We start from the raw sequence: 19694 nt of genomic DNA, 5'->3' as shown, positions 1-19694 counted from the left end.
AGCTGCTCGTGTAGCAGCGCTAGCCGAGGTTGTCAAGTCCACGGCGCGCAGAACGAGACAGGAGAGAGGGATGCGTGCGTGCAGGTGCCATGCTGTCCGATGGCTGCTGCCGCGCCGCAGGCTGTGCTGCCGAGAGCCGAGCGCACCTGCGAGTCCGAGCGCGGTGCCTCTGCTTGCTTGCGATGTACGGCGTGCCGGCGCGATGGAGGTCGGAAGCGAAGAGGCGCTGTCCGGCCTTGGCCAGAGGCCAATTTCGCAGCGCGGCTGGCGCGCGTGACATGCGCCGCAGGGCCGGCCGCTGCGACGCGCCAGGCTGCGCACGCTAGCGCACCTGAGGGCCTCTCTCGCGACGCAGGCCTTGGCCTTGGCTTGCTCGCTCGCCCACTCGCACGGCCTGCTGCATCACCCGCCCATGGCCGCGACGACGCTTGCTCGCTGCGGCAAGGCGGTGCCGTGCACAAGCACAGCTGCATGTGTCAGCGTCAGCTCGGCACCGCGGGAGTGATCGAGCTGAAGCAAGCGACGCGACGATGACGGCTGCGCCTCGCTGCGACTCTCTGCTTGGCCTGGTCAGCTGCACGGGCCACACTGGGCCCGGAGTCTCACACTGCTCGCCGAGACCAGCATTTTGAACGCAACTTGCTGGTGGTGGGAAGACAGAAGACGGCCAAGCCGGCTCGACGGCAGCCAGCGGCCGTGGGCGTGTGCGGCTCTCTCGTGCGACAGCGCCGTGCGCGCTCGGGGTCCATTCACGGCGCCGATCCAGGTCCCCGCCTGGCGCTCCGCTGCTCCACACCCGACCCTCAGCACTGGCCTCTTCCTGCTTTCGACTCGCATCGCGCTCACGGCCCGCACCTGCCACTCGTCTGCCTCGCTGCACCGCCAGCGCCGCCCGTCCTGGCGCTTGCGCCGCTCGCCGTCAACCCGCTGCTCGGTCCGCGCGCGCCAGCCGGCCGCAGCAGCGACTGCACGATGGACGAGATCATCCCGCACCTCTGGATCGGCGACCTGGCGTGTGCGCTGGCGCCCGACTATCTCGCCGCCGCCGGCGTCACGCACATCCTCACCGCCATGAAGCAGCGCCTGCCGCCGCCGCCGACGCTGCCCGACGGCCGCGTCATTCCCGCAGAGCACATGCACCACGTGCGCATCGACGACGTCGAGGCCGCGCCGATGCTCGTGCATCTGCCCTCGGCCGTCGACTGGCTCAAGGGCGTGCTGGCAGAGACATGGATCGAGGACGAGGAGCAGGGCGACGGCGAGGGCGCAGACGGCGGCAGCAGCAGCCAAGGCGGCTGGTGGAACCCGGGCGAGAATGTCGTCTTTGTGCACTGCCAGGCGGGCGTCAGCCGCAGTGTCGCGGTGAGTGATGCATGCAGCAGAGGCAGGTCTGGAGCTCGGAGCAGCGCGAATTGCAAACACAGACTCGGCCCTGGCTTGCTGGATCCGGTGTTTGTGAGCGGATCTGACCCACGCCCGTAGATTGTGCTGGCCTACCTCATGCAGACGCGCGACATGGAGCTGCCCGACGCCCTCGAGCTTGTCAAGTCGCGGCGACCACAGGCCGGGCCGAATGCTGGCTTCATGGCGCAGTGAGTCTGTCGTTGTGTCTTGCCGCTTGTGAGGCTGCGGAAAGCTGACGCACACGGTCTCCAGGCTTGAGCTCTACCAGGACGCTGGCTGCGTCGTCGATGTGCGCCATCAGTCGGTGCGACGCTTCCTCATGGCGCAGACGTCGATTTTGAACGGCGACAGCATCGAGGATGTGCTGCTCGCGTACTACCCCTCGCCCTTCGCCTCGCCTTCCCTCTCCAAGGCCTCCTCGGTGAACGGCGAGCACCGTCGCGGCAGCAGCAGCGGCGCCTCGAGCGCACGCCTGCAGATGAGTCCCGTCATGTCGCGCGCCACGTCGCGCACCGACGGCTCGGCGTTGGATCTCTCCGTATCGCCTCCGCTTCCCGCCGGCGCGGTGGATCTCGATGCGGACACGCCGCTGTTCAGCTCCGTCAGCGATCCGCGCGAAGTCAAGATCACGAGCAACTCGGGTCGTCTGCCGGGAGGCGTCAAGTTGCTGCGCGGCAACGAGGGTCGTCACAATGCCGGAACGCTGCCAAGTCCAGTCTTCCAGGGCCCAAAGCTGCGCTGCAAAATGTGCCGTCGCGAGCTGGCGGCGCGTGATCATGTCGTAGAGCACGAGGCGGGACGCGGGCAGGGCGCCTTTACGGCACGCAAACGCCGAAAGGACCTCGGCGAGCGCGAGCGCGAGGGCCGCACGGTTGGCCGCACGGCGGCCGACCTCAATGCGGAGCAGAAGTTTGGCGCACGCAGCCGCGCAGAAGAGGCGTCGTCTGCTGCATCCACGACCGACGCCGACGACGCTGCACCTGCGGCGAGCTCCTCAGCGCCGGCCGAAGGAGCACAGCCGCCAGGCCTCAGGTCGGCTGCCAGCCTTACCGCCTCTCTGCCACCAGCACTCGCGGCGCTGCGCATGGGCGCTGGCGCGGCCAATGCAGCTGGCGCGGGTGGCTCGCGCATGATCCACTCGGCCGCGTGCAGCGCCTACTTTGTCGAGCCGCTGGCGTGGATGGAGAATCTGCGCGGCGGCGAGGTGGCCGGTCGCCTTGATTGCCCGAACACCAAGTGCGGCGCCAAGCTGGGCAGTTGGGATTGGGCGGGTATGCAGTGCGGCTGGTGAGTGTGCTGCGATGTTGCGCAGGCATGGCGCTGATTGCAGTCTGCTCTTCAGCGGAGCATGGGTCACGCCCGCGTTCTCACTGCACCGCTCGAAGGTCGATGAGGTCGGATGAGCCGCAGAGGAGCAAGCATCGCAGCACTGTCACGTCAGGCGCCGACTGACTCAATCATAGACTTAGCCGATGCACTGTCCCGAGAGCAGAGTGCAGTGGTCCGGCCAGAGTGCAGAGGTATATTGCGTGGCCCACTTGCCGTCTCATACAAAGGCTCCGTCCTCCATCGGCTCGAAGTGGTAGTCGCCCATGCTGCGCTTCCGGCTCGGACGGGCGCTCCGAGCGTCGCCGCCTCCGCCCTGCGTGTAGTGAGCTCTGCGGCCGACGATGTTCTTGCCGCCACGTGCCGTCGCCTCTGCGTCGCCGCGGCCCTCGCGCTCACGAGGCGCCACAAGGTCGGCGCCGATGGCAGCGGCCGAGCTGAGCATCTCACGGCGCACCTTCTTGCCGGCCGGCGTGCGCTGCACGCCGCGAGCTGCCGGCGTACGCTCGTCTGACGCAGCGGGAACTCGCTCCGTCGTGCCCTTGCCGGCGTCGTGGGGGAAGAGATCGCCCCAGGACGCCTTGCGCGCGTCGTGGTACGCCTGCCGGCCCGCCGAGCGAGGCAAGGTGAAGCGCTCGATGGCACCTGGAGGCGTAAGATGTGAGCTGGCGCGCCAGGGAGGCTCGACTGCAGAATGACGTACCGGAGGCGGTGCATGCGTCAAAGGTGACGTGGCCGCCCTTCTTGAGCGGCGGCCGCACAAGTCGCGGCCATGACAGGGCCTCGAGACGCATCGACTCCTCGTCTTCGGGGCTGAACACCTCGACAGGCATGGCATCTGGCTCCTCTGCGTCTGTTGAGAACGCGCGCTCCAGCAAGGGACTGAGCTCCCGACCGTCGTCGCCTTGCTGGATCGAGGCATCGGCCAGCAGCTGCGAGAGGTCCGGCAGCGAGGCGCTCGAGCCAGTCGCCTGTTCGATGAACGACGAGCTGTCCTCGAGCGCATCGTTCTCAGTCTGCCGCTGCTCGTCCACCGCACTCTGCTCCGCTGCTTGTGCACTCTCCGACCACAGGTCGTGCGCCTGCGACAAGGACTCTGCCAGAGCCTCGCTGTCCAGAGGCAGGCCGCTCAGCTTGGCCTCGCGCTCGAGCGCCTGCGGCAGCAGTGCTAGCAGCTCTTGACGAGCTGCGAGGTCTTCTGGTGAGAGCTCTGCCTCGTCCTCAAATGCCAGCGGCTCCACGATCTGCGCCGGCAATCGTCGTGGTCCAGCTCGCAGTTCGTCGAGAATGCCCAGCTTTGTTCGTGCTGCTCCGGTGGCGACGTCCTCTTCCCGCGCAGAGGCAGACGGCCGCTGTCCCCGCACAATCGCCACATACGAGAAGCGCGAGCTGTCGTCGGGTCGCGGTGCTGCTGCGTACGATGGAATCGAGGCGCGCGAGGGAAAGGAGCAGACGGGCAGCGCAGTGCCGCCGTGGAAGGAGGTGGAAGAGGTGCTCGGCAGAAAGTCGTGCAGCAGTGGACACGGCCGGTCGTGCGGGCACTGAAAGGGCAGATGAGCGGCCAGAGCGCAGGCGTCTGAGAGAGAACGCACCGGTGCCACGACGTATGAGCCCTCGGCTGTGCTCTCCGCAGCTGCGCCGTCACCCTCGGCATCGTCCGCACTCGGCTGAGCGTAGTATGTCCGGCCGTCGACGACGATGCTCTCGAGTCCCACTGTGCTCGCCTCGCCCTCTCCGCGCCCCAGTGCCAGCAGCTCCTCGCGCGCACTGGCAATGCAGGCAAAGCCGCGCGTGTCGCCCGCCTCGACGAGGACGATGACGTGGGCGCCACTGTCCCACGCCTCGCGGATCAGACGCGAGCGGCTTGCGTCGGACGGCAGCTCGGCGAGCGCAAACGGAATCAGCGCCAACGTCTGAGCTGCTTCGCCGCGCCGTGGCGCCGACGCCGAGCGGTTGGAGCGGAAGGAGGTCCGCACAGCACGCAGGGGATGCTCCTCTGGCAGCAGGTGCAAGAGGTCGCCGCCCGTGCGTGCCAGAGCGCCGGCTGCGTCGGAGCCAGCATACGATGCCACACTCGGCCAGGCCTGAGCCGCTGCCCACAGGCCCTCGCCCGCGCCGCACGAGAGGTCAGAGACGTGGCGCGGGGTCCAGCCGGCCGAGCCCTGCCCGCTTGACCCTGGGCCCAGCCGGTCTGCCAGCGACTGTAGGATCTTGACCAGGATGGCATAGCGCGCCGGCGAGCGCGGCGAGAGGAGATGCTCATGTGCCGAGCGCAGAGGTCCGCCGCTGGACTTTGGCGGCGCCGGTGCCTCTGCGAGCAGAAGAGGTGAGCCGCGGGACAGGGGCGCCTCCTTGCCACACTCACCTTCGCGCCACTGCGCAATGGCCTGCACAAGCTCAGTCGGTAGTGCCGTAGCATGCTCCGGGGCCAGCGTGCCGAAGCGGGCGGCACGGCTGCGGCGCCGCTCGCGGGCCGAGAGGCCGTCCCTCGACATGGACGCCGGCGAGGCATCTTCGGCGCCGGGCGGCGGCACGCGCGTGCGCGCCACGGCGGCGCCGGCGCGCGCGGCGGCGGTGCGCGACGAGACGAGGGCGGCGGAAAGGAGCTGGTGCGAGGTCATGTGCGCAACCAAACGGGGAGGAAGGTGGGAGAGGAAGGTGGCGGCTGACGAGAAGGCGGCAGCCACCAGGGTCGGCAGAGGAAAGTTGAGCAGCGCGCGTATTCCGAGTCCCGCGCCGCGCCTTGTCCTCCTCCTGCACGAGAAGCAGCAGCGGCGTGGAGACCTCGCAGCGACACCAGCAACCACCACCGCACCTCGACTCGCTTGCTGCTGTGTCCCTCGCTCCGCCGCTCGCACACCGGCTGCGGACCAGATGTGCCGTGCGCTGCCCAAGAGGCCCCCTCGCGCTTCTCTGGCCTAGGTCCCTCTGCTGCGCACCTCCACACCAACACGGCGCCTGCCGCAGAGCGGGGCTGAGATCACGCCGCAGAGGTCCACCAAGCGGGCTGCGTCCCGTCGCTGCGCGATGCAGCGCTCTGCCATGGGCGCGCGTGAGTGCGAGGTGCGAGATGGCCTGGACGACGGCCCGCTGACCGCAGCCGCCGCTGCAGATGCCTTTCCCTCGGCGCCCAACGCCTCGCTCGAGCTGTGCCACACCTGCCGCACCAACCACGCGCTGCACATGGGCCTGCTCGCAGCCTACTATCCCGCCGCGTGCAGTGCGGCCGAGGAGCAGGCGCTCGATGCGGCGCTGCCAGCGTACAAGGCCGGCCTCGAGGCGCGCTATCCGCTCCTCTGCGATGCGTGTCGCCCAAGCGTCGAGCAGACGATCCATCGCCGCGATCGCATGTCGCGCGCTTCGGCCATGGAGGGCTGGCTGCAGCGCAGCAGGGCTGCTGTAGCGCCGGTGCAGGTGGTGCGTCCGATGAGCGCTGCTATTTGGGCACTTCGAGGCGCGCTTTGGGCAGTCAGCTTCGTTGCCGGCCTCGTGCTGGCCGCTGATGGTGAGTGCTGCCGCTGCAAGAGAGAGGATATTGGGCTTGAGGTGTGCAGCGCGCAAGCACGAGGCGTCCGAGGCTGTCTGGAGCCGACCGCACTCGTCGCTCCTGCTCACGCCGTGTCCCTCACAGCGGCCGCTGAGCCTTCGCTCCTCAGCCAGCGTGCGAGCCGCTCAGCCGCGCAGGCTGTCCTGCTCAGCCTGCCCCTAGCGTTGCTCTGGAACTTCTGGAACCCGCTCTGGCTACACGCCGCAAGCGCTCGCGTGCGTGTGGGAGGCGACCGCGTGCGGCTGGACGGCACGGCATGGTGGCTTGTGAGTCTTGCGCGTGCCAGCTCGGACGTGCCCTCGGCTCATCAGGCTGCCCTTTCCAGCGCGCACAGTTTGCGATCCTGATCGCTCGTGCCGCCAGTGCCCTGCTCGTCTACGCCGACAGCGAGCTGTTGTCGCGAGAGTACGTGACTGCCGCTGCCCTGCGAGCCGTGCAAGGCGTGCTGGGCACAGCGCAAGTGATCGTGAGTCCCTTGTTGAGCCTCTACGACTCGTCTATTGACCAGCCTCGCAGTCCCTCATCCTCGCCGTCCGGCGCCTGCGCTTCAGAGCGCCGGCCCGCGTGCGTCTCGTCTCTGGCACTGTGCCGACGAGCAAGCTGCCACTGCCCACTGCGCCACTGCCGGCAGCACCAGCCGATCCACTGCCTGCACTCTCGCTGTCCGCCGTTTCCCTCTCTGAGCGGCCGACGCCCGTCTTCGGACAGCCTTCATTGACGCTCGACACGTTGCTGCAACCCACCAGCGAAGTGCAAGGCGTCGACTCGATGGACTGGTCTCCCACCAATGCGCAGCAGGCGCCTGCACCTCGGCACGAGCGCGACTCGTTCCAGCTCGGACCGCAGCGCTTCTTTGGACCGCAGGCCAGCAGCGGGCTCGAGGACATGTTCGGCGCTGCGCTCGACTTGCGCAGCGGCACCCAGGGGGCGATGGACGAAGCTGCATTGGCGGCGCGAGCTGAGCAGCGACGGCGAAGAGAGCGCCGCTTCGTCGCCACTCTCTCAGGCGCCGGTGCGACGGCGGCGCTCGTGGCCCTCGCTGTGGCAGCGTGGCAGTCTCGGGATACCGGCGTGACCCTCACTTGGTGAGGAGACGGCAATGCAATGGGTGTGACGTACGATGCAGCAACAGCCTGCCGAGTCGGTGATTCTTGTCTGGAGCGATGGATGCGGCCTTGTCCAGAGCAGCGCACGTGCAAGCTCGTGCCGCCCAGCCGCTCAGCCTCAACGCCGGCGCGCGGCCGCTCACAGCAGAGATGCTCCATGTCTGCGTCGGTGCACCTCCTTCCCGTCTCGCTGCTCGCTTCCAGACTTGACGATGGACTCGCCGGCGGAGTTGCGGCCGCGGCAGCGCGGCACGGCGTGCGGCGGCAGCGGCGAGTCTAGTGTCAAGCGTTACTCCGCCCCTTCCTGCTCCAGCCGCCAAAGAGCGCCGCAGCAGCAGAGGCCTCTCCTCCCACACCCAGAGCGCAGCTGCGCCTTGTCGATCCTCGCATGCCGCTCAAGTCAGCGCAGCCACGCGGCGTAGAACCCACTCGCGCTGCGCCTCCCGCTTGCCCGCCGTCGTGCCGTGCCGGCAGAACAGAGCGCATGCCGGCGGCACGGCACCCGCGGCGGCGGCGACGGCGGCTGCGGCGCTGCGGCGTTTCGCGCGCGGCCGGCGCGTCCACACGTGCGCGCTCACAGCCCCCTACCCGCTGCCCACGCCCTCAGCCCACGCCGCGTGCCCTGCATGGCTCTCCTGCGATGCTGCGCCCGCTGCCCGCCGTTCGCGGCGGCGACGGGGCAAGCAACCGGCGCACTCGCTTGCCCGATGCCGCCGCATTCGACGCAGAAAGTGCCTCGCCAGCTGCAGGCTGTGCAATGAGAACGCAGCGGCCGAGCGCCGCCCCTGACACAGCGCAGCGGGCACGCACGCGCGGCCGGCCTGCGGAGTCGCTATTCGCGGCGCCCGGCAGCTCGCCGCGCACGCTCCCCGCGTCGCCAGCGCTCGCCCTAATGCCTCAGCCCGCATTGCCTCGCCTCTTCCGCCAGCAGCGGATGGCGGGCCTTCGCTGCTGGCCTCGCCAGGCGTGGGCTCTCACGCTGCGAGCCATGCAGGGCGCGAGACAGGCACCAGCGGCCGTGCGAGCCGGGCGCAGCCACGCCGCGACGCGCGCGAGCATCGCGTCGGACGGCGACGAGAGACGTTCCTTGCGTCCTCGGCTAGCTGACCGGCGTCTGCAACAGCCACTCTTGAGGTGCACAGACGGCAGTTCAGCGCGCAGCCCTCTGCAAAGCGTGGTGCCTGAACAGCGAATGCCGGGCGTGCTCAGAGTGACCCGGCGAGAGGCTTAAGAGGGCGCCCCCGACGCGCCCTCGAGCACCTCCCTGCCCAGCCATCTGTCCGCCCGCCTCTCTTCGCGCAACACCCGTCTGCCCACCGACACCCACACGGCGTGGCCGTCTCCGTCTCCACCATGTCGCCCGGCCATTCCAGCAAGCCTTCCGATGCCTCCGAGTCGCAGCATGGCGCCACCGAGGCCAGCCACGGCGCGCCCGACGTCGAGAAGAGCGGCGCGCCCGAGTGGACGCCCAACGTCGTCGCCTTCTCGCAGCCCAGCGACGATGCAGCTGCGCGCCGTCTGCAGCGCGAGAAGACGCTCGAGCGCCAGCACTCCATTGGCGGCCTCGGCGGCCGGCCGCGCGTGGACGGCAGTGCGAGACTCGCGATGAACTACCGGACCATGTCGCTTGTCCTCAGCAGCGGCGGTCTCGCCGACGCCGACACGCGCCGCAAGAAGGAGCGCAAGACGCTCACCGAGCTCACGGCGATGCAGTGGCACACGCTCTCCGTCGACGATGTGCTCAACCGCCTCGGCGTGTCGCCGCTCAGCGGCCTCGACGCCGCGCAGGCACAGCGCCGCCAGGCCCAGTACGGCCCCAACCGCATGTCCAAGCCGTCCGGCCGCTGGTTCCGCAAGATCATCGGCTGGGTGTTCGGCGGCTTCGGGTACGTTGCGCTCTCCCTACCTGTCACCGCATCTCCCCCTCGTGCTCATCCTCCTCAGGTGTATCTTGCTGGGAGCTTCGGTCATCTGCTTCATCGCCTGGAAGCCGCTCGGCGAGCCTGCGCCGCAGGTCTCGAACCTGGCGCTGGCCGTCGTGCTCCTCGTCGTCCTTCTCTCCAACGCCATCTTCAACTGCTGGCAGTCCTTCACCACGTGAGCACAGCGCACCGAGCCGTCGGACCGTGCACCCCTGACACCCTCTGCCGCAGCTCGCGCGTCATGGCCTCGATCGGCTCGATGCTGCCGTCGGACGTTCTCGTGCTGCGCGACGGCTCGCGCCAGACGGTGCCGGCGACGGAGCTGACGCGCGGCGACATCGTCGTGCTCGGCATGGGCCAGAAGATGGCGGCCGACATGCGCATCATCGAGATCAGCAGCGAGCTCAAGTTCGACCGCAGCTCGCTCACCGGCGAGTCCGACGCCGTGCAGGGCTCCGTCGACCTGACCGACGAGAACTACCTCGAGAGCCGCAACATCGTCATGGCCGGCACGTCGTGCGTCAGTGGCAGCGGCCTCGGCGTCGTCACGTCGACAGGCGACTCGACCGTCTTTGGCCGCCTCGCCAAGATCTCCTCGGCGCCGAAGCAAGGCCGGACGACGCTCGAGACTGAGATCTTCCGCTTCGTATGCATCATCGCCAGCCTCGCAGCGATCGTCGCCACGATCTGCATCATCGTGTGGGCTGCCTTCCTGCGCCAGAAGCACCCGGACTTCATGAGCGTGTCGCAGATGCTCGTCAACATCGTGGGCATCTGCGTCGCCTTCATCCCCGAGGGCCTGCCGGTGTGCGTCACGCTGTCGCTCACGGCCGTGGCGATGAAGCTGCGCAAGTCGCGCGTCCTCGCCAAGTCGCTCGGCACGGTCGAGACGCTCGGCTCTGTCAACGTGCTGTGAGTGGCGCCTCTCGAGGCCGCAGCATGGCATGTACTGACGGTGTCTCCACGCAGCTGCTCCGACAAGACGGGCACCCTGACGCAGAACAAGATGTTCGTCCAGTCGTGCGGCCTGCACGGCTTCGAGTCGATGCCTTCCGACGCCGCCAAGCACATCACGCTCGGCGCGCCGCTCGGCAGCGCGTTCAGCCAGCTGGCGCACATTGGCGCCATCTGCAACGCCGCGAGCTTTGACGCCTCGACGCCGGCCAGCACGCCGCTGCCGCTGCGCATCATCCACGGCGACGCCACGGACCAGGCCTGCCTGCGCTTCGCCGAGGAGCTCGTCGGCGTCGATGCGGCGCGCGCCGACTGGACCAGCGCCGCCGGCCTGGCGTTCAACAGCAAGAACAAGTTCGCCGTGCAGGTGCTCAGCGCCACCGGCTCGCACGACCGCGTCGTCGAGACGCTCGGCAGTGCCGACTTCAAGCAGGACAGGAACCTCCTGCTCCTCGCCAAGGGCGCGCCCGACGTGCTGCTCAAGCGCTGCTCCTCGGTCCTCGACGCTTCCGGCGACATCCTGCCCCTGACGCCCGAGCGCCAGGCCTACCTCACGCACCTGCAGCTGAGCTGGGCGAACCAGGGCCAGCGCGTGCTGCTCTTCACGCGCCGCATCGTCGAGCGCACCGAGGACGGCTCCTTCTCCGAGGCGCAGCTGCTCGACCTCACGACGTCGCTCACCGTCGTCGGCCTCGTGGGCATCGTCGACCCGCCGCGTCCGGAGATCCCGCACGTTGTCAAGACGTGCCGCGGCGCCGGCCTGCGCTTCCTGATGGTGACCGGCGACTTCGAGGCCACCGCCGTGGCGATCGCGCGCCAGATCGGCATCGTCACGGCAGGCAAGGTGCGCACCTTCGACGACCTCGCATCGATGGAGCCGCTGCCGGACTACGACTTTCTCGCGGACAACGACGCGCGGGAACAGCGTGCGCTCAGCCTCACGGGCTCCGACATCATGAAGCTGCAGCCGGGCGACTGGTCGCAGGTGTGCGCCTTCGACGAGATCGTCTTTTCGCGCACGACGCCGGACCAGAAGCTGCGCATCGTCAAGGAGTTCCAGGCGCGCGACTCGGTCGTCGGCATGACGGGCGACGGTGTCAACGACGCACCGGCGCTCAAGGCGGCGCAGGTCGGCATCGCCATGGGCTCCGGCAGCGAGGTTGCCATGGAGGCCGCCGACCTGGTGCTGCTCGACGACTTCTCCTCGATTCTCGATGCGCTCCTCCACGGCCGCCTGTGCTTCGACAACCTGCGCAAGAGCATCATCTACCTGCTGCCCGCCGGCTCTTTCTCCGAGCTCATTCCCGTGCTGCTCTCGTTCTTCCTCGGCCTGCCGCAGATCCTCTCAAACTTCCAGATGATCTTCATCTGCTGCGTCACGGACATTGCGCCGTCGCTCTCGCTGGTGCATGAGCAGCCCGAGGCGAACCTGCTGGCGCGCAAGCCGCGCTCCGTCAAGAAGGACCGCCTCGTCGACTGGAAGACGCTGCTGCACGCCTACCTCTTCATCGGCGTGCCGTACGCGCTCATCGCCAGCGCCCTCGGCTTTGCGTACATGCAGGACCACGGCGTGCCGTTCTCGGACATCATCGTCAAGTACGGCGCCGGCGCGGTGCAGACGCGCGACCCCGACTACTTTGCCGAGGTGCTCAACCAGGCGACGTCGGTGTACTTCTGGACGCTCATCAGCCTGCAGTGGTGGAACGTGATGAGCATCCGCACGCGGCGCCTCTCGCTCGCGCAGCAGCCGCCGGCGTTCAACGAGCGCACGCAGAACCTCTGGATCTTCCCTGCGCTCGTCTTCTCCGTCGTCGCCGGCGTCATCGTGTCGTACCCGGCGGCGCTGCAGCGCATCTTCCTTACGCGCGGCATCGACGGCATGTACATCGGCATCTCGATTGCCTGCGGCCTCGGCCTCTTCCTCGTCGACGAGGTGCGCAAGCTCGCCGTGCGCACCTGGCCGCGCGCCATCTTCCCCGCCGGCATCGCCTGGTAACGGCGCGCCGCACCCTCCAAAAGCGCACGCCGGCCGTGCTTGCCTCCCCCCGTCTTCCCTCACGACCTCTCACGACACGCCTCCATCCTGTCTGTCCCGCAGCCACACTACATACCTCTGAGAACTGCATCATGACATCCGCGCGCGAGCGAGGGACGTCTGTCAGGGGGGGTCGCGCCAGGGTCTGCGGCGGGAGTCGGGAGTGGCTGTTCTGGCGCGCGGCACGAATTTGTCGACGCCCACGCGACCGCTCGCCTCCTTCCTCCTACCCCTCACCTCCTCCGCCTCTCCGCTGCGCCCAAGCGAGCGCATGAGCACAGCTCACGCTCTTGCCATCGCCGCGCGTCTGCCGCGCATCAGTGCCGCCAAGCTCGCCTTCACTGCGCCGTCGCCCGTTGCGCCCGGCGTGCGCCACTGGCCGCTGCATCCCACCTTGCCCTCGCACTCGCAGGACATGGCGCGCAAGCCGTGGGAGCCCGACACTGCCGGCGCCGGCCGCGTCTGGACGATCCAGAACGGCACGGTGCCGTACGGTGGCGCCAGCGCCTCGGCCGCCTCCAGCGCGCCCGCGTCGCCGGCGCCCGAGCCCGCGGCCATCGACTACGACGCCTACTCCACCGAGCAGCTGCGCAGCCGCATCGCCGAGCTCGAGGCGTCGCTCGCCGCCGCACAGCAGCAGCAGGCCGCCTCGTCCTCCTCTGCCACGCGTGACGCTGAGGTGCTGCCGCGGCGCAAGCGCAACGGCCAGCCGTACAAGGAGCCGCGGCCATTTGACTTTAGCATCCAGCCGCAGCGCAAGATTGCCCTGCGCTTCTGCTACGACGGCTCGCACTACGGAGGCCTCGCAGCTCAGCACGGAGCCGTGACGCCGCTGCCGACGGTCGAGGCGCTGCTGTGGCATGCACTCGTCGAGGCCCGCCTCGTGGACGGCAGCCTGGGCATGGAAGCGACAGGCTGGACGCGCTGCGGACGCACAGACAAGGGCGTCAGCGCTGCCGGACAGGTCGTCGCCCTTTGGATCCGCAGCCGGAAGGTCGACGAGCGTGCCGACCGCGCAAAGTACGAGGAGGAGCTGCGGCAGCGCCGCGAGCAGGGTGGCGGACAGCTCGACACATGGGAGGGCAAGGGCGAGCGTGCAGCTCCGGCCGAGAGCGAGACGGAGGCGGCAGCGTCGGGGTCCGAGGCGGGATCTGCGGACTCGAACGACGCTCCGGCAGCGAAGGTGGCGCCGCAGCCGCATGCAGAGGAGCTGCCGTACATCGTGGCGCTCAACCGCATCCTGCCGCTCTCCATTCGCGTCCTGGCGTGGTCGCCCGTGTCGCCGTCGTTCTCGGCGCGCTTCTCCTGCCGCTACCGCCACTACAAGTACTTCTTCCCGCTCGGCTCGCCGCTGCCTAGCAACGCCGTGGGCCCGACGCCTCGCCTCGATCTCGTGGCCATGCGTGACGCCGCCTCGCGCCTGCTTGGCGATCACGACTTCCGCAACCTGTGCCGCGTCGATCCCACGAAGCAGCTAACCAACTTCCGGCGGCGCATCGATGGCGTCTCGATTGACGAGGTGCCGCGGACCTGGTCCAGTGGCCAGGTCCCGTCGTCAGCTGCAGTTGCCGTCGCAGACGATGAGGAGCCGATGCTGGTGCTCAACCTGCGCGGCACTGCGTTCCTCTATCACCAGGTGCGGCACATCATGTCGATCCTCATGCTCGTCGGCGCCGGGCTCGAGAAGCCGCAGATCGTTGACGAGCTCCTCAACACCTCTGCCGGCGGCGTGGCCCGTGACGCTCGCTGGGCATGGGAGCACGGCGTGAGCGCCAAGAACGGCCGCATCGTCCTGCCGGGCTCTACCGCCACCGAGGACGACGGCATCGTTGCCGACGGCACGCCAACAGGGCCCGTGCTCAAGCGCAACGTGCCGGGACACGAAGAGTTCAACTTCACGCCCGAGGAGCAGGCCCGCGCCGAAGCGGTGCTCGAGCAGCTCACCGTCTTCGCCGCGAAGCCGCAGTACGAGATGGCGCACGAGGCACCGCTTGTGCTGTGGGACTGCGGCTTCCGGCCCAACGAGCTGGCATGGCGCGCAGGCACGTACGACGGTCCGCTGCCCGCTCCGGAAGGTGCAGACCTCAGCAGCGCGGCGACGCTGACTGCGGCGCAGCTGCACTCGGAGTGGACACGCCGCGCGACCGCCGCACAGCTGTGGCGGCACTTCGTGTGGGCCAACCCTGCGCCGCTGCACGGCACGCAGAAGCCGAGCAAGACGTTCGCCGAGGACCGCTTCCCGGCGCTGCCGCACTATACCCCGGAGGAGCGCTCCAAGTTCCAGATTGTGCCGCTCGGCAACGGCTGGTGCAAGCCCGGCTCGTACTGGCGCGGCCTCGTCAACGCCAAGCGCGAGGAGTCGGCCGAGGAGAAGAACGCCGCCTGGCTCATCGGGGCGGGCAAGCGGCGGGCCGAGAAGAAGGGCATCACGCCCATGCAGCTCGCCAAGGGCCGCAACCACCGCGAATAGACCGTTCTCAGCAGGCTCAGACGTTTGGAGGATGCGTGATGAGTGTGCGATTCGTGCGTGCAGAGTGACGTGGACGGACATGTCAAGCAGACAGCGGGGTGCCTCGGACTGGTATCCGGCGTGCGGTGGTATGAGAGAGACAGAGCACAGGGAGCACGTGTAGTGGTGACTGGAATGAGGAGGCGGGGTGGCAAGGCGTCTCAGTGCGGCGCGCCCGTCGGAGCATCCGAGGCGTGCGAGCGCGTGGGCGAAGGAGCGCCGCTCGAGGCGTCCAGGCTGGAGCCCCACGACTCCTCCTTGATGGGAATGAGGCCGCCCTGCGAAGGACTGACGGCCAGCTCCTGCGCCGTCGGGCTTGCCGAGAGATGCTGTGTGCCGGCAATGTCGTCTGGCGAGGTGCTGCGTGCGCCGAGGATCGGAATGGCATGGCTGCTGCCGCTGCTGTACGCGTCATCCGACGCCATGGCCGCCGCCGCAGCCGCATCGCTGACAGCAGCCACGCGCGGCGTGCGCTCCGACATCTCGCCGAGCTGCTCGCGCTGCTCTCGCTGCCGAGCTGCTGCAGCCTCGAGCTGGCGCTGTTCGTGCTCGAGCGCGATGAGGCCTGGTGGGTGGCGACGCGACTGGTCAGGGAACGTGGCCCACAGCCGACGCTCCTCCGAGTCATCGGAGGCGGCCGTCTCGATGGTTCGCAGACTGAGCGCCGGCGACGGCGGCACGGGCTCGTCGCTGGCCCGCTCACCTGCAGGCGCTTGGTCATCGGCCTCTGAGAGCGCGGCCTGATCTTTGGACAGCGCGAGCAGGCTGCCGCCCTCACGCGGAGAGCTCGGGCGCTCGATCTCGATGGCCGGGGGTGCTGGCGCTGGCTCAAGCGAAGCGGCCTCCGTCGGCGGTGAGCTCTTGTTGCGACGCCCGACTAGCGCAGGCCACCAGGACGAAGATGCGCGCATCGACTCGCCAGCGCTCTCGCTGGCCTCCTGCCCTGACGCCAGAGCGGCAGTGGCGATGGGCGGAGAGATGCGTGGTGTGTGCACACCTTCGCCGCCGTCGCCCGAGAGGCTCTCGCCAGAGCGCATGGCCACGCGCGAGAGCGCACCGCGAATCGACTCGGTCAGCGACGAGAGCGACGAGTTGGCGCGACTGGGCCGGCCCAGGCGACTGTCGCTACTGGGCTGCAGACTCGGCGGCGAGTCGCCGGCAATGCTCCGGGGCGACAGCGTGCCGCGCCGCTCCATCTTCGATGACCTGCGGCTGTCGCCGCGGCGTTCATCGCCCGAGTGCGGTGGCGAGTCGCTGAGTCGCTCACGCGAATCGCGTTGCGGCGTGGCAGTGACGTCGCTCGTGGAGGCTGACGGGAACGGCAGCACGAGGACTTGTTCTCCAGCGCTCGACGTGCCGGAGCTCGAGCTGATGTGGCTCAGGCGAGCCGCGTCGCCGAAGCTGGCGCTCGGAGTGATGACATACTCCATCGAGTCTTCCGAGCCGCGTGGCCGCTTCTCGCCTCGCGGCTCCTGCTGAGGCGACTCGTCGGTCACAGCGAGCGTGCTCACTGCGCCGCCGCCAGCAACAAGCGCCGCTCTCTTGAACGAAGGCGTGGCGCTGCCGAAGGAAGCGAAGCGCCCGCTTCCTCCCGCCTGGCTGTCCGAAGGCACCGGTGTCGCCTCGAGAGGCTCGTGCGTCACCACGCCAAACGTGGACGCACGACTGGGCGGCAAGAGGGCGACGGATGGTGCAGCCGAAGGCGCTCGAGAGCTCTGTGCGCTGGCAAGCTTCGACGCACGGTCCTCGGACGGCAGAGGACGTCCGCGGGTCGGTGGGCTGGCGGCGTCGCCCTCGATGTGCTCCCATGCTCCGGCGCTGCCGGCACGCACCATCTGAGGCGATGCCATCGGCGTGCTCGCCAGCGTGACGGGCCCATGGCCGGCGCCGGACGTGCCGCTGGCGCTGAGGTAGCTACGGCGCTTCTCAGCCATATCAGTGCGGCGCTCGAGTGAGCCGCGCGGACTGTGGTCCTGCGTGGAAGGTGCGCCCGGGCCAAACTCGAGCAGCGCATCGCGGATGCGATCCTCAGCACGGTCGCGCCATGCTGCCGGCAGTGTGGCGGCGGCGCCGAGCTCTTCGGCATGCTCCCGGGAGAACGCTTCGCCAGATGTGCGCGCAGCCGCTTGTGGCATGCCGACCTCGGAGGCCCACATCGGCGCGGGACTCTCGCCGACCAGAGGCCGCCGCGAGCCGTTGCTGTGGTAGTCGCTGAGACGAATCGCCTCTTCCTCCTCGGATCCTGGCGCAGGCTTGTCCACGCTATCGATGAGGGAGCGCGGGCCAACAGCGAAGAGCAGACCGAGGTATGATAGCAGAAGCAACAGCGTCCGGAATGCAGCCCATGCGGCGAAGATCAGCAGCACGACGAACGCATAGGCGGTGAGTGCGTCCGAGTCCTGCGCAAAGTAGATCGGATCGCGGCCGAGAACCGGACCAAACTCGCTGCGCTCCCGGTAGATCGACAGCACCACAGTGCAGATGATGCCACGCGGCACGAGCGTGAGGACAGTCGGCCAGTCTGAGCAGCATCTGGTGAGCGAGTCGTGCGATGCACTGCCGGGCAGACTCACTCTGCGACTGGAACCAGCACGTCTCGATGAAGAAGTCGCGACGAGTGGCGCGCATGCGCACGCGATAGAGGAGCGAGTAGACTGAGTACGACTTGATCGTCGAGAGTGAGAATGCAGCCGAGCGTAGATAGATAGGAAGAATCTCGGGTTGTGCTGAGCAGCGGGCATCAGCACTCGTGCGCGGCGTGATGAGACACTTCGAATGTCGACTCACACTTGCGCCAGCGCCGTCCATAGCTTATGAGAACGTCCCAGAGCATCAGCACGCCGAAGAGCCAGACCAGGACGCAGGCACCGTACACGGCGACGGCAGTCCACCAGCCAGCCTCGGTGCCGGGCACTGACGGAAAGCGCGCCAGCGACGCGAGCACAAAGAGCACGTTGTAGTCGAGGAAGAGCGTCGCGGGCACTTGTGCGTACGTCGAGAGCAGCAGCGTGGCGTGGTGCAGCCGCGGCCAGATGGAGGTGAAGCGCAGCGGCCGCAGCGTGTGCAGCTGAGCCGGGAAGCGCGGGCGCAGCGCAGCCCACGCCGTCATGTGGAAGCGCGAGTGTGCGCGTGCCTGGCTCGCCAGCAGCGTTGAGAAGGAGTGCCGCCCGTGCTCGCCGGACAGCCGACTGCTGCCCGGCCACTCGTCGGCGGCCGCGACGCCGTACCAGTCGCCGCTGCTCCAGCGCGATGCGAGCGTACCGGGGCTTGCGCCAAGATGACTGCCGCTGTGGTGTCGCCGCCGATCGGTGGGCGAGTGGCCCGCTGAGCGGTCGTGGGCGCGCTGTGAGGACGTCCGGCGCGGCACTTCGGTGCCTGCCAAGGTGCCATCGGGCAGAGTGCCTGGCGTGAAGGATAGCGCTCGACGCGTGCTGTCGGCGCCTCTCGACGGTGCTTCTCTGCCCCCTGCCTCTCTGTCCGCTGAAGAGACGAGCAGGCGCGGAGTCTCGCCAGCTGGCGAGATTGGTGCACTCGATGTGCGTCCACGCTTTCCGGGCGCAGCAGTGTGGTCCACTGACAGTGGCCGGCTGGCCGGTCGCCGAGACGCGGATATCCTCCGAGCGGACGTGCTAGCAGCGGCCGCAGCCAGCATAGCAGGCGTTGCGTCGGGGTACGACGCGGCGCGCAGAGACCGATTGTTGTCGCCGAGCAGACCATGCCGCTGGTATGGGCTTCGCTCGCTTGCTCCGCTCGCCGCTGCCAGAACTGTTGGCGAGAGTGGCGGACTGATGATGCTCGAGCTCGAGCCGCGCATGCGCACAAACTCGCGGTCCAGCTCTTCGCTCTGCCGGCGCTTCTCCTGGGCGCGCGCCTGTGACTCTTCCTGCGCCGGCGTCAGGACTCGCCGCAAGGGGCTGAACTCCTGACCCGAGGCGCCGCCGCGCTCGCCCACGCCAAAGCCTCTGCGTTCTGGCGAGCCGTCGCGCGATCGCCGATCTGAAGACGCCGGCTGCGAGGAGGAGCCGCGCTGCTGCTGCTGCGCTGAGCCCGTTCGCATTGGCCGCGGTGGCGAGCCTGCGGCACCGGCGGCCCAGTGCTCGCGGGGGTCCAGCCGCTCCTGCGCCACGGGCTCCACGGCAGGCGCGTCGTGGACGCTGACGGAGAGCATGTCCTCCACCTCGTCGTCGTCGGCCATGCGCTGCTTCTCGAGCTGCCGCGCAGTGGCGAGCGGCAGCGCGGCGTCGCCGGGGGGCCGCGCGAGCTGTATTGAGCTGGGCTCGACGGGTGCTTCGATGCGCACGTTGAGCGCCGAGGAGGTCGGCAGGAGGATGCTGCTCGAGCTGCGGCCAAAGGTGCCGACGTCGGATGCCGACGAGCTGAGCAGCGCCGGCGGACTGTCGCTGCTGCCGGCCGGCTCGGCGGCGCGCAGGCCGGAGCTGGTGGCGGCATCGGCCTGCTGCTGCTCATCGAAGAGCCGCCGCAGGCCGGGCAGATACTGCGAGGCCTCGTGGGAGGGCAGGCCCGGGCTCGGCTCCATGCCGCGTGTGTGCGGCCTGGGCCGGTCTGGGCGAGGGAGAGAGGAGGTGGATGGGACGGATAGGAGGGTGGTGGTGGAGCGGCAAGACGCAGCGCTGTCCGAGCTCACGAATCAGAGTGAGCGGCAGCGGTGGCTGTGCCGCGAGGGTAGGGCTGCCTTAGCGCGTGCGGGTGCCTGTGCAGCGGCGGCCGTTGCACGTCACCGGCGCACGCGCCGAGGGCCGGGGAGGGTGGAGAGGGAGGATGGGGTGCCTCGGCAGGGCACCGGCAGTCGAGTGCGGCTGCTGCCCTTTTCGCCGAGCGAGCAGGCTAGCAACGCGAGCCGCCGGGACGGCACTTTGTGTGTGATGGCCGG

The 19694-nt window shown here is 68.9% G+C and overlaps 7 protein-coding genes across 7 annotated transcripts; 4 read left to right on the top strand and 3 right to left on the bottom strand.

The window, feature by feature from the left end:
* Positions 1-972: 972 nt before the first annotated feature.
* On the top strand, positions 973-2880 carry FA09DRAFT_344459 (phosphatases II; the record flags this gene model as incomplete). Its single annotated transcript, XM_025744650.1, has 4 exons — positions 973-1449; positions 1483-1592; positions 1657-2691; positions 2747-2880. 4 exons carry the CDS (start codon positions 973-975, stop codon positions 2805-2807), a joined length of 1683 nt encoding a protein of 560 aa, XP_025595312.1. The 3' UTR covers positions 2808-2880.
* FA09DRAFT_363205 (hypothetical protein) lies at positions 2774-5351 on the bottom strand (the record flags this gene model as incomplete). The annotated part of the gene is made up of 4 exons (XM_025745561.1): positions 2774-3375; positions 3434-4271; positions 4323-5041; positions 5096-5351. 4 exons carry the CDS (start codon positions 5349-5351, stop codon positions 2951-2953), a joined length of 2238 nt encoding a protein of 745 aa, XP_025595311.1. The 3' UTR covers positions 2774-2950.
* Positions 5352-5600: 249 nt separating this feature from the next.
* On the top strand, positions 5601-6637 carry FA09DRAFT_332449 (hypothetical protein). The gene is made up of 2 exons (XM_025743459.1): positions 5601-5782; positions 5843-6637. Exons 1-2 carry the CDS (start codon positions 5773-5775, stop codon positions 6622-6624), a joined length of 792 nt encoding a protein of 263 aa, XP_025595310.1. The 5' UTR covers positions 5601-5772; the 3' UTR covers positions 6625-6637.
* Positions 6638-6699: 62 nt separating this feature from the next.
* On the bottom strand, positions 6700-7831 carry FA09DRAFT_157975 (hypothetical protein). Its single transcript, XM_025739219.1, has one exon. The coding sequence runs from the start codon at positions 7540-7542 to the stop codon at positions 6775-6777; it is 768 nt and encodes a 255-aa protein (XP_025595309.1). The 5' UTR covers positions 7543-7831; the 3' UTR covers positions 6700-6774.
* A 905-nt stretch (positions 7832-8736) lies between these two features.
* On the top strand, positions 8737-12255 carry FA09DRAFT_341501 (K, P-type ATPase; the record flags this gene model as incomplete). Its single annotated transcript, XM_025744454.1, has 4 exons — positions 8737-9269; positions 9328-9480; positions 9537-10217; positions 10275-12255. 4 exons carry the CDS (start codon positions 8737-8739, stop codon positions 12253-12255), a joined length of 3348 nt encoding a protein of 1115 aa, XP_025595308.1.
* A 454-nt stretch (positions 12256-12709) lies between these two features.
* Positions 12710-14764, top strand: FA09DRAFT_302154 (tRNA pseudouridine synthase; the record flags this gene model as incomplete). The annotated part of the gene is made up of 2 exons (XM_025740395.1): positions 12710-13349; positions 13500-14764. The coding sequence occupies 2 exons, from the start codon at positions 12710-12712 to the stop codon at positions 14762-14764; spliced, it is 1905 nt and encodes a 634-aa protein (XP_025595307.1).
* Positions 14765-14864: 100 nt separating this feature from the next.
* On the bottom strand, positions 14865-19658 carry FA09DRAFT_157855 (hypothetical protein). The gene is made up of 3 exons (XM_025739218.1): positions 17591-19658; positions 17377-17529; positions 14865-17324 (listed from the first exon to the last, which is right to left on the bottom strand). Exons 1-3 carry the CDS (start codon positions 19338-19340, stop codon positions 14965-14967), a joined length of 4263 nt encoding a protein of 1420 aa, XP_025595306.1. The 5' UTR covers positions 19341-19658; the 3' UTR covers positions 14865-14964.
* Between the last annotated feature and the right edge of the window lie 36 nt (positions 19659-19694).

The sequence above is a fragment of the Tilletiopsis washingtonensis genome (assembly GCF_003144115.1).
Source record: "Tilletiopsis washingtonensis strain MCA 4186 unplaced genomic scaffold FA09scaffold_25, whole genome shotgun sequence".
Lineage (NCBI taxonomy): Eukaryota > Fungi > Basidiomycota > Exobasidiomycetes > Entylomatales > Tilletiopsis > Tilletiopsis washingtonensis.
Note: the sequence above shows the minus strand (reverse complement) of the source record. Positions and strands in the feature narration are given on the sequence as shown.

Bases quoted from the DNA above. Each gene is read 5' to 3' on its own strand.
- FA09DRAFT_157975 (XM_025739219.1), bottom strand. From the start codon at position 7,542: ATGGAGCATCTCTGCTGTGAGCGGCCGCGCGCCGGCGTTGAGGCTGAG.
- FA09DRAFT_157855 (XM_025739218.1), bottom strand. From the start codon at position 19,340: ATGGAGCCGAGCCCGGGCCTGCCCTCCCACGAGGCCTCGCAGTATCTG. The intron at 17,530-17,590 runs GTGAGTCGACAT...CCCGCTGCTCAG, and splicing joins TGGACGGCGCTGGCGCAAGT to CACAACCCGAGATTCTTCCT. The intron at 17,325-17,376 runs GTGAGTCTGCCC...GATGCTGCTCAG, and splicing joins GTGCTGGTTCCAGTCGCAGA to ACTGGCCGACTGTCCTCACG.